The 13,219-nt window shown below is 28.9% G+C and overlaps 2 protein-coding genes across 2 annotated transcripts; one reads left to right on the plus strand and one right to left on the minus strand.

The window, feature by feature from the left end:
- Positions 1–629: 629 nt before the first annotated feature.
- Positions 630–6,144, minus strand: PGO_144240 (hypothetical protein, conserved; the record flags this gene model as incomplete). Its single annotated transcript, XM_028690414.1, has 3 exons — positions 630–723; positions 1,061–2,573; positions 2,850–6,144. The coding sequence occupies 3 exons, from the start codon at positions 6,142–6,144 to the stop codon at positions 630–632; spliced, it is 4,902 nt and encodes a 1,633-aa protein (XP_028546215.1).
- A 1,042-nt stretch (positions 6,145–7,186) lies between these two features.
- PGO_144250 (isoleucine--tRNA ligase) lies at positions 7,187–13,043 on the plus strand (the record flags this gene model as incomplete). Its single annotated transcript, XM_028690415.1, has 4 exons — positions 7,187–7,479; positions 7,732–8,782; positions 9,020–12,633; positions 12,953–13,043. The coding sequence occupies 4 exons, from the start codon at positions 7,187–7,189 to the stop codon at positions 13,041–13,043; spliced, it is 5,049 nt and encodes a 1,682-aa protein (XP_028546216.1).
- Positions 13,044–13,219: the final 176 nt, after the last annotated feature.

Genomic DNA, 13,219 nt, shown 5'->3' on the forward strand with positions numbered 1-13,219 from the left:
TGTAAATATAAATACGTAAATATAAATATGTAAATATAAACATGCAAACACAAACTCATGAGTGGGGTTCTCTTTTCTACATTATATGTATATATAATTTATACGTAAAAAACTTACATATGCATGCTGCACTTGTATCAGCGTTGTTCTTTTTTTTTTTTTTTTTTTTTTTTCTGGGGCTTCAAAATAAAGAACAGCAAAAAGAAAAAGTGACCATTTAATTATCCATTACCGGTAGAGAGTATGCTATGTTTGAGTTAAACACGACAGCATCATGGAGCTGCTACAATTTGGAAAAACAAATTCAAGTAGAAGTTAACAAAGGAAAAAAAAAAAAAAAAAAAAAAAAAAGTTATATTGTTTGGCGGAAAAATTAAAATCATAATAAAAAAGTAACCTCTATATTTGTAAACCACATTTTAACAAAACACAAAATAAAGACATTGTATTAAAAATTTTTAATCTTTTTAATTATAATACTTTCCAATGTTTTTATAATATGAAAAAGAATAAATATTTTATTTTTTTTTTTTATTTTTAGTATGATACCTGGTGCTAAGTGATACATTTTTTTTTTTTTTTTTTTTTTTGCGTATTATTTTTAATTTTTCCTTTTTTTTTTTTTTTTTTTAACGTAACAATTTTGTTACTAAATACAAATGGAGATTATGTTTTGTATGGATGCTGCTGAATTGATCAGTTGCCATGGGGACAATGTTAAATCTGTAGAGAGAAGGGGAAGGGAAAAAAAAAATCAATGGGTTTAAATGTGTAGAGGAACTGGCTTAGTGGAAAAAATGGAAAACATGTGCAAAGAAACATACTTATATGTTATGGACCCCTTAATCGTTCGTATTGACGAGATGAGCGGGAAAAGAAAATCACAATTCACAAATATAAATATATATATATATATATATATATATATATATATATGAGATGGAAATAGCATTGGTGTCGACTCTTGGTCTTTGTTGGAACAGCAATGCAAAAAAAAAAAAAAAATAAATAAATAAAAATAGAAACGCATTTGAAGAAGACACATTATGCAGGTAATTACTCAGTCTGTATATGCTTCCTGAATTCAACGTTCATCAAAAATAAAGTTAAAAATAACTCTCTTTTGAGAAATGGGTGTTCGGATGACTTCATTTGGTTTTTTTCACATATGACATTTTTTACCTCTGTGTTGAGGTTAAAGGTTGAGTATGGGAGGAAAAAAAATGTGCGTATGCTGTTTATATTGTTCTTTTTACATATGTCTACTTTTATCAGATGATTATGAAAAAATTCGACTTTTTTTACTTCAATTATGTGGATTGAATTTTTAAATAGTATGCTACTTCGTTTGGTACAATTTAACCTTGTTGCATTTTTAAAAAATTTTTTTTTTTTTTTTTTCAGTTTTCCCATTTTACCGCTTTGCATTTGTTGTATTCTTTTCTTCAAATATAAAAAATGCAAATATAATATATGGGAATAATTCTGCAGGTAACTAAAGTGTTCGTATATGTTGTGAAAGACTACATTTTTATAATATTTAGCATTTTTAAAATAAAGACAATCATTGAAGGAATAATGTTTTTTATTTTTTAATTTATATTTGTACTTTGTTTGTGAAATAGATGGATAATTTAAAAACTGTTGAAAAGTACAACTAGGATGATGCGTGAGATTTCGTTTCGTCTTTTCATTACTAATGGTACATTTTACAAAATTGCAATTTTTCAAATTAGAATTCATATTTTCCCTCAAAAGGGTAGGGATATGGGGGATATCCAAATGGTTGAACTCTCTAATGTCACCTACACTCCCACTCTTTACATAGTCAAAATAATTTTTAAAGGTTTTTTCATTGCCCAAATTCGCGCCTATTATTTTTTTCCAGTACATTAATATATGATTATAATTTTTCAGCAACTTTGGAAATATACATTTAAGTGTCGCTATACATAAAAGGAGTTTAAAATAGAGGCTATAATTTGTATTAGCTATTTTTGGTTTTTTCAAAACTATCATTTTATTTAACACGAACGTTATACACTTTTGGTATTCATTTACGGGAGGATTATTGTCACTATTTTTCTGATGATTGATAAGACATCTAAGGTATGTTACAATTGTGCTGAATAACAGCTCAATCAAGTCATTTGTGTCAACATATGAAGAATTAGTAATACATTTAAGTATTAAATATTTTTTTTTTTTTTTCCATTTTTTAACAAATTTGGAAATAAAAAATTTGTTGTACTTGTTCAAGTTCATAAAATTGATATTCTTCTTAACCAGATCATCCATTTTTTTTATTTTTCTTTTTAACATTTTTCTTTCTAAGTTGTTCCAAATTTTATTTATGTAGACCTTTTTTTTATGTTGATGTTTTTTAAAATAATCCAAGTTGGTATGTTTATATGTTAAAAAAAAATGTTGTATGACATTTTTTATATTGGACTTTTTTCTCTTCTTCTCGTTATAAATATGGTCAAATAATTTTTCTCTTTTTTCTTCAGGGTTTTCCATTTTTTGGCTCGCTAAAAAGGACTGTATGATTCTTCTCCCTATTTCTTCTAGGCCTGAAAAAGGTGCGTGGTGTGTATGTGTGTGTGGATGGATGGTGAGCGAGATGTTGTAGCAGCAACGTTGACATGCCAAACAGGGCCGTGACGACGACATGGGAAAAAAAGAAAAATAAATAAAATAGAATAAAATAAAATAAAAAAAATAGAGAAAAAATAGTGAAAAAATAGAGAAAAAATAGAGAAAAAAATAAAGAAAAAATAAAGAAAAAATAGAATAAAAAGTAGATAACTATCCCTTCCTATGTGGTATCGAGTTTTTTTCTTTTTTACCTATCCGAGTGTCATTCGGGCTGCGCAACGATTGCTTCAAGTGTGCGCTATCATTTTGTAAGACCATTTCATCAATTTTGTAAGAACTTAAAAAATTAAGAAAAAAGACAGCGTTACTTATGCTGACTCGTTTTTTTTCCATTTGACACACCCTTTTTTGAAGATAGGATAGTATAACTTGATCATTATTTAAAGGTTCAAATAGATAACTGCTTTTCAACATATGAACGTTACAGAGAAAGATAATTTCCTTGTTCAAAGTGGATAAGAATTGAAGAATATTTTTATTAATCTGGTTAATTATTTTTAAAAAATAAGCATTTAATAGTTTGTTTTTTCTACATTTCCATTTTTTCGTTATATAAAAATAAGTGTATATTTTATTCACTTTCATTGTCTTTTTTTGCAACTCATATAAATTTGTTACTGCTTTTATTAAGAGTACAACCCCTTCGTTGTGTATATCAATACAGTTCTGTTGCTTTAAAAATTTTTCAAAAATTTTTTTAATCAAAATGAATATTCTCAAGTTAAAGGATGATATCATATAGTATATTTTTTTGTAAGAATTGTGGGAATAATAAAATTGCAATTTTTTTTTTTTTTCTTCATTTTTTTTCTTCCTTAAATTCTTTGTGTAATTATTCCTTTGAAGATGTCCATTTTTATAATGCCTTCTTTTGTACACAAAATTAATGGCATTATGGTAATGGGAACCCCCATTGATTATTTTATGTATATCTACTTGATCCATTTTGTAAACTTCTGACGTTATGGAATTGTTAATGTGAGAGATGCATTGAACTAGATTATCGAGATCTCTAAAATGGATGAAATTATCATCACATGATGGGTTCATTTTTTTCAAAATGGATAGTAGGCACATATCAATTTGTTTGAATACCCTTTTTTGATATTTTAAATGGTTAGAAATTACCAAAGTGGATGATAATATTTGATTAACTTGTTCAAATTGGATGTTGTTATGATTTTTGTTACTCAGAAAGGAACAATAGAGTGTATTTAAAAAGTCTTCATTCAATGTTTTGAAATGAAAATGGAAAGAAAAGTAGGAATACATATTTTTCAAATTTTTAAAATATGGTTTATGGTTAACAACAAAATTGGTTATAAAAAGAATGGCATCTTCATTAATAAGTTGCTTTTTTTTTATCAACACATTTAATAAAGTATTGATATGTGCATCGTTCATATATATTATTTTATTATTATTAAAGAGAAACCTGATTAAAAAATTCAAAACATTAATTGATATTCGACCATTTCTTATATTGGAAATGCTGTTCATTATGTCTACTATTTGTCCGTGTGTAAATCGATTTATTTTTTTTTCAATCATATTTATTAGCATGCCTAAAACCTCGTCACTTAGGATTTTCCTTTGTTTCGAAAAACAGCTTAGAGTTATCACTAAACTTTTTTCATTAAACTTTAGAGGCATATGCTTATAGTTATTTATGAAAAAGTCCTTAAGTGATGCATTGTGCAGAAGAAGATCCTTTTCTCTTTTTTCTACCCCTTCAGCATTTTTCCATTGAATTTGAGAACTAGTGGAGTTACTATTGTGCTGTGCACCCACTTGGTATACCTTGATTAACGGGATAAGAAGTCTAGCATCCAATTGTTTCTTCATTTTCTTTATCAGTTTCAATTGAATATATTCAAACTTTTTTAATTTCAGTAATTTAGGAGTGATACTTCTTGCTCCATTATTTGTTGGGACAGGAGGGGAGTTCAATACCTCTTCATTTAAATTGAGCCCATCTAAGTTGTTATCTTTTCTATGGAAGTAAAAATGAGTGAACCCATTTTGTCCTTTTGTTTGATTTCCCTTGAGAGATCCCCAAATGGTATCCCGTATTTTATAAAGATTTTTTCTTTCTAATCTGTTAAACAAGATATATTCACTTTTAAGTTTCTTCAAAAAAAAGTGTCCTAATTCTTTTTTTATATGTTGAATAAAAAATTCATTGAAACAATCATGTGGGTTTATAAATTTGTCTGCCTTTTTTATGGATATTTTTTTTTTCTTTAAACAATCAATGAGGCGAAATACAAAATTAATGGTAGTTGGTGTGTAGCCTGATTGGGTACTCTTTTCTGAATTCTCATGAAAACTTAAGTTGTAAAAAAGTTTGAAATTTTGAGAGTTTATTTTACGATTAAATGGGAAAATAGCTACATGATCGTCTCTTAATTGGTCTGTCAAATTGTTTTTATATTTTCTCCCGTGATCTACAGATGCAGCTAAACGTTTGTGTACCTTTAGATATGCATTTAGAACATTATAAATCTGGTGCAAAGAAAGGGAATATATCCTATGTAATAACATATAATTGACCTTGTAAAAGAATAAATAATTGAGAGTATTTAACTTTTCTAAATTTGACAAGACAAGCAAAATGGATATTAATTCTGAATTTGAAAAGACATCTTCATTCATTATGCACCAGAATGGGTATATAAAATATTTCTCATTAAAATAGTTTAATTTGATAAGGGAATGTAAAATGGTTACGATATGTTTTACATTTTTTCCATTTTTACTAAGAAATGGGATGATGCGGCATATGTCTCCATATAAATCATAATTTGCGTAGTTATATTCTTCACATTTTTTTAAAATTATAATCAAATGTTTCATAGTTTCCATTTGGTATTTGATTACGATTTTGTTTTGTCTGTTTTCATTTTTTTCTTGCATATCTTCATATTTTTTTATCATGATTAGTTTTTTTTTTTTTTTTTTTTTATCCAAGTTTATTTGGCTGTCCTCTTGTCGTCTACACAGTGGTAAAAAAGCGGTGCTCTGATACTTTTCATCAATTACAGTATCAGAAACAATTTTTTTGGAATATACTTCTCCATTCTTTATATTAGATAAACTGCTACTCATGTAATCCTTTCCATGGTACCTGTTTTTCTCTCCAAAGATTCCATCTTGTTGTGTGAAGTTCATCCATTTTGAGTCAGCTTCAGTAGGTTCCCTTAGGTGGTTATGTTTCCTTTCATCTTGCATAAATTGGATTTCGTTCTTTGTTCTACATGTCCCTGTGTCCTTATTAAATAGATAAAGAGCCTTTTCTTTTTGCACATGTTCGATTATCTGTATTAGTGTTTTTTTTTTATACAGAAATGTTACCTTTTCCCTGTACTTGTCAGTGTAGGGGATGTGTTGGCTGTGCCATTTGACCCTCCCTTTTTTTTTTTTTTTTTCTTTTTCTCTGTATAGTATGTTTTTGATATACTTTATTTTTCTGGCATGGCTAAGCATTATGTGCGTTCATCCCTTTCGTTTCTATGCTGATCATTTGGGTTCGTTTGTGGTCTTTTCCGGCTAGTTTGGGACTACTTTGGGACTAGTTTGGGGCTCGTTTGGGGTTCTTTTCCCGCTAGTTTTGGGATCCTTTTGGTTCGTTTTCGGTTTTCTTCGATTTGTTCGAAATATCATTCTCATATCTCTTCTCAATTGATCGCATATCATTTGCGGGTGCTCTGACTTCCAACCTTCAAAATGTTTTCAATTTGAGCAATTTGAGCAATTTGTGCAATTTGTGCAATTTGTGCAATTTTTTTTTTTCTGTGTTAGATTCCACTTAAAAATGAAGGACCCACAGAACGTCGTCTCCAGCATGGTTCCAAATTTCTTGAATAAACAAATAGTCATTCACAAAAATTTTTTTTTTTTTTAAAATAAACAAATAACATTTTATATGCATCTTCATAAAACAAAAGTCCAGCACCATAAAAGTGTGTGCATGATTTTTTTTTTTTTTTTTCCTTTTTTTTTTGTTTCAGCCAGAAATGTAAGTTTTCTTTACTCATGTTGTATTTTACAAAGCAAATTTTTTCAGTGCTCAACATTTCTCCATGTTTTGCTAAAAAATACCCCAACTTGAACAGCATCGTTATGGATATAGAGAAGTGTCAGTGAAGAGGCACGTCGAGGGGATGCCATGGTTAGTGGCCAAACAACTCCTATAAGTATCCAACCCCCACCCGCAAGCTCGAACATCAAATAACATATACAAAAGAGCATGTGGAAAAAAAAAAAAAAAAAATAAATAAAATAAAAATAAAGTGAATCCATCTTGGTTCCTAATTTTATCATTTCATATTATGAATATTCCAAGTGTGTATCTTGTTTTGCATAACTAATTAATGGTCTCTCATATAACAAGATGGTATATTTACATCTAGAAATGTATTTACACATAGCAAACACATTACGTGTACGACCTTAAATCGGTCTCATTCCTTAATGGGCAAAGGGGTTAGAGTACCCAATGAGAGATAAATGAACGAATATTAATAAGATGAAAAGAAAGAGAATACACAGTGGAAATGTGATATTTTTCATCTATGTCATTCTACAAGTATACAGATCTTTGCAGGTTAAGAAGGAAAATAAAATTGTGTATGTTGCAAATGTGAAACCATGCTTTATGCAGACTGACAGAATCATTCCTTATTTTATATCAACAATAAAATGTAGAAGAAAATATAAAAATTTTTTAAGTGAACATAAAAATAAAATCAAAGATATAATTAAAAATTCCGTAAATTTGCCAATTCCGTTTATGCCTACAACGTATAACAGTTTCGACAGGTAAGCCCCCAAAAAAAAAAAAAAAAAAAAAAAAAAAAAGTAAATAATCATACGTCGAAAGGATACACATTTGGAAGAATAATCAATGTTCTTGAGTATATTTAAATTCATCCTTTTTTTCTACATTCTAGCATAATGTTCTTCATTTTACAACTCTTGCGCTATGTGTTTATATCTCCATACGTGTGTTAATACAACACTTTTGTTATATCTTCTTTCTTCCATCCACATTAAATAACCACACATATTCAGACAAAAATATATACAACACTTATGGAATAGCGAAAATATTTACGAAAAACGAAATTTGTCAAATGTAAAAAAATGCATATACAATGACAAGGAAAGAGATAAGATAAGGGTGAAGGAAAAGAAGCTTAGCAGATATGATCTGCTAATGAATAGAAAAGAATACGATTGGGATCATCTAATACCTGAAAAAAACAGAATAATATCAAATTTTAGTTGGAAACATGTGCTTGAGAATGTTCTGAAGGATAAGAAGAACACACAAGACAGGTACAAAACAAATAATATTATGAACAAATGTGAAGAAAATATTCAATACTTGAAAAAAAATAAAAATAAAATAAACCTAGAAAAGAGAAAAAAAAATCTAGAAAAATGTAAAAAAAATTTGGAAGAAAATATAATAAGTCTAGGAAAAAAAAAAAAATATATATTACAAAAATTTTATAATAAGGTATATAAAAAGATAAGGATTATACATGATGGCCCGCCGTATGCAAATAATGATATTCATATTGGACATATATTGAATAAAATTATAAAAGACATATATTTGAAATTCCTTTTATTGAATAATTATTGCGTTATGCTGATACATGGCTTTGACACGCACGGGTTACCAATTGAATATCAAATAATGAAAATGCTGAAAATAAAAAATGTACAAGATTTACCGTTACCCACGAATGCAGAAGTTAATAATAATGATTCCTTTGATGGGACAAGTAGTATAAATGATAAATTTGATGAGAATTTTCTAACGAAAAGATTCAAAAAAAAAAAGTATTCGATGAAAGCACAACCTTCCCTTGTTCATAATTTACTTTCTAAAGAACAACATCTTAATACCCCACTTATAGCTAATGATTTGACACAGAAGAAAATTCAATACTTCAAACAAATTTGCAAATCATATTCTTCCTATTTTATTAACGAACAATTCATGTCTATAGTTTCATACGGGATATGGGGTCTATGGGACTATACATATGTAACGTTTTACAAATTGTATGAACAAATCCAGAGAAATGTTTTTCTAAATCTTCTGAAGCAAGTAATTTTTTCATAAGAAAAGATATTTCAGCAGCATCTGCTTTGAAACACCATTGGGTTTGGAGCAATGCTCCTTCTTCAATCTTCATAGATTGTTTTTTCCTCTTCTCACACATTCTCTATCTTAGTGGGCAGAAAGGGGGTAGGGGGGTACACCCCCCTTTTGATTAATTTTCACGTTTATACCGATTGTTGTTCCATTTTTCTCCATTTTTTTTTTTTTTTTTTTTTTTTGCAGAAATACATCTACATGAGCAACAGACCAGTATACCACAGCCACGAGACAAAAACGGTACTATCAGATAGCGAAATAATATATAAAAATCGAATTTGTAATTCTTTTTACTTTTTCTATGATTTACACAGAATTAGTGATGATTTATTATTGACAATAGTACGAGGATACAAGGAGAATGAATTAGTTAATGATATCCTTCAGGGGAGTGATTACGAGATGCAGATGCTTTTGGCTAGTTTGGGTTCTACTAGAAATGAAGAGCATGGTTCATTTTCAGAGGGGAGATATAGCGAATACCTCACTGAGCTAAAAGAGAGAAAAAAAGATATGATAAAATCAAAATTAAAAATACTAGTATTCACAACCCAAATGTATACAATATTTAACAACAAATGTTTACTAATACATAGAGATTATTTATACAGGGTTATAAGAGTAAAATTTGAAAATTCAGAAACGTTGTTTTTACTTTTATGTGATAAATCATTTGACAGTTTCTACAAATATTTAAAAACAAATTATCGTAAACATAATAAAATTGTAGATGTGAAAACTGTTATGACTTTGTTAGGCAAGGATTTTGAAGCATGTACATATGTTAATTTTATTAATCAAGCGGAAAGTAATTTTGTTCTTATTTCTAAAAATGAAATCAAGGAATCATTCGGTTCAGGAATTGTTCACGTTGCCCCTTCGCATGGTTTTACAGATTACAATTTGTATTACAGAAACAATGAATTGGAGAAAGTTCATCTGTCTGAGGAACACTACAATCCAGATCATCATGTCAGTCTGAGTAATAACCTAGATAGTGATATGTCTTTAAAGGGAAGGGAAAAGACACATCTACGTAACAATTTTGCATGTCCTCAGTTAAACACCGATTCGATGGAAAAGAAGACAACAGCGCATGAACAGAATAAGATAAAAATGGATAAGTTGAACCTTGTAGAAAAATACACAACTTATATGAAAAAAGAGAAAGTGAGTAAAAAGGAAAAAACATATAACCACTCCTCCTTTGATGTTATAAATGAAAACGTGATAAATGAAAATGATGACTTGAAGGATGAGTACGCAAAAATTATACGAAGGAATTGTAATAAACGAATTGATCTGATAAAGCAATGTGAAAATTCACCAGAAGGAGATTTATTTCTTAGCAGTTTAGGGAAGAGCACCAAAATTAATATCAATCAAAAGGATATACATTTGTTATTTTATTACTCTTTCTACGACAATATTTTGTTTTATTTTCCATATGAACATTCATATACATACGATTGGAGATCACATACTAGTGTACAAATAAAATCACTGCTTCAGATATATGTAGACATTGAAAAAATAAAAAAAAATAAAAATTTTTTTAAAAGTATTAAAAAAATAAAATTCGTGAACAGTAATGTTAAAAAAAATTTAATAAAAACTATAAAAGATAGAAATGAATGGTGTATAAGTAGACAGAAATATTGGGGTGTGAATATCCCACTAAAGGATATACACATTGGTAGAGACTACCAAGTGAACTTTAATAAACAGATAATGGATGTCTGGTTTGATTCTTCTGTTTCTTATCTCTATGTTATGTACATGTGTAAGCATATTCTATTTAACGTTTATTTTAAAAAATTGATCTTATCACTCCAGCGGGAGAAGATGAGGCATGTTATGCCATATCCTAGGACTTTGATCAGAGTAAAAAAGGATCATTTGAATTTTGATCAGAGAAATAACCCTACTAGTGTTACAAACAATGTGGTCTGTGAAAACAAGACTCATTTCAATATATATGAAATTTACAACGAAATAGAGAAGCCCAACATGTCCGAGGAACAGGGGAAGTGGGAAAGCGTGTGCTTTCTCAATGAAGTAATAAACAAAAAAAAAATATTCGATCCTTCCATTATGTATGAACGGTTAATGAGAAAAATACAAAGTAAGAGAAATTATTATAAGTTGGAAAATGTTAGTGATATTATTCATTCAGTTAAAGATGAAAAAAGAACGAAAGGCTTTTTTAAGAATGATTTAGGAATATACCTTTGTTGTGAAGGTATAGACCAGATAAGGGGTTGGTTTCAGTCCTTTTTTTTTATATACTTTTGCTTAAATTGTATAGATGGAAACGACAAAGGTTTAGGGTTGGAAAAAAATGACACTTCTTTGCCAATCAAAAATATCATAATACATAATTATGTTGTTGATAGGAATAATGTTAAAATGAGCAAGAGTCTGAACAATGTTATAGCTCCTCGAAATCTTTTTTTATGTAGAAATAAGAAGAAAGGGTTCAATTCGCGTGAGGCTGCATTTTTGGAGAGAAGCAGCAAGAGAGGAGGAGGAGAAGAAGAAGAAGAAGGAGAAGTGATTCATGACGCAAATTATTTAAATGACGGCAACACTTTGCCAACTTGTAAAAATATGAAGGACGAAGTTGTGGAGAGGAAATGTGCAAATGGTGGGGACGTATCAAAATTAGATGCAGCTGGAGCCGTTTCATCTGAGAAGAACCCGTTAGCGAAATGTGTACAAAAAAAAAGACACAGTGTTGAAAAACGATTTAACGCGGATATAGTGAGGCTGTGGGTATGCTGCTACAATTTTGTAAACAGAAACATATCGATAAGTCACGAAATATTGGAAAGTATCAATAAGTATATATATTTAAAAATATATAATACTTTCAAATTTGTACTGAATAATATGTACGACTTAAATTTTGATAACACAAAAATTTGTAAAAAAGACTTACAATTAATGGATCAGTACATTTTATCTAAAAAAAACAATTTAATTAGATGTTGTTTACATTCTTATAAAAATTTCCAATTGCATCTACTTATAAAGCATGTACTCAATTTTGTGTATCGAGATTTGGCAATTTATATTGATTATTGTAAAGACAGATTATATATACATAGAAAAAATTCCATAAGTAGAATAAATTGTCAAAAAATTTTGCATAAGATATTAATCGACATGTTAAAGGTTCTTTCGCCTGTGATTCCACATCTATGTGAAGATGTGTATATGAATCTTGAGGCTTTGAAGAGGAACATGAAGATGAGTAAATCGTCTCTACTGGAGGGAAGGGAAGTTCTAGAAAACAGAAAAAAATTAAGATCTGTTTTTTTTCTGGAATTTCCAACTATTAAAAAATACAAGGATATCAATTTGGATACATTATTTATAATAAAATATTATGTTCATAAGCAACTGAACAGTGTCTTGTCAAATTCTTTGCAAGGAGTTGTTTACATCTACTCTGATAATCAAGATATTATCACTTTAATGAAATCATTTTTAAGAACACCAAACCCTTTATCAGATTTTAACAATTATGACGACCTTCGTTTTCTCTTTAATGTTTCCAACGTGCACATTTGTAATGACATAATGCAAGTCCAAAAAATGGATAGATCTTATCGAACGTATAAAATACCCCTTCTTCGAGCGAATCATAACTCACACAAGAACAAAGATATAGACGATTTTTTGCAAGAAGGTCCAAAAAATTCATCCATCCAAGACATGCTTCGTTTTGACGAGAACGAAAAACATGCTTGCGTTAGCATCGGGATAGCGAAGTCAGGCGGTGCAAAGTGTTCAAGGTATTTTTTTTCATAGAATTGTTTTGTAGTTATTTTCTATTTTTTTTCATAGAATCGTTTTGTAGTTATTTTCTATTTTTTTTCATAGAATCGTTTTGTAGTTATTTTCTATTTTTTTCATAGAATCGTTTTGTATTTTTTTCGTGGAATTTTTTTCTACACCTGTTGGAGACATGCCATTTTTGCTAGCACATTTTGCGAATTATTTTATCTATCTATATATGTATATATGTATATATCTATCTACATATCTACCTATCTATCTATTTTATATTTATTTTTTTTTTTTATTCATTTTTTTACCACTTTCTCAATGCAGGTGCTGGATGTACGGGACGGTCAGTTCATTTGAAGGAGAATTTCTCTGCCCAAGGTGCAAAACCGTTGTTATCAATGTGCTTTATAATTAATTTGACCATTATTGCATATATATTTTCCACCTCTAAAACATTTGTGTTTACTCATAATCTAACAATTGACAAAAAGTGTTTTACTGTAAAAGCGATTTAAAATTTTTGTTTTCGTTTATTTAATTTGGAAACACGTGTTTTTACTACATTCCAATTTTGGATCGATGCATGAGACG

Source organism: Plasmodium gonderi (genome assembly GCF_002157705.1).
Source record: "Plasmodium gonderi DNA, contig: Chr14, whole genome shotgun sequence".
NCBI lineage: Eukaryota > Apicomplexa > Aconoidasida > Haemosporida > Plasmodiidae > Plasmodium > Plasmodium gonderi.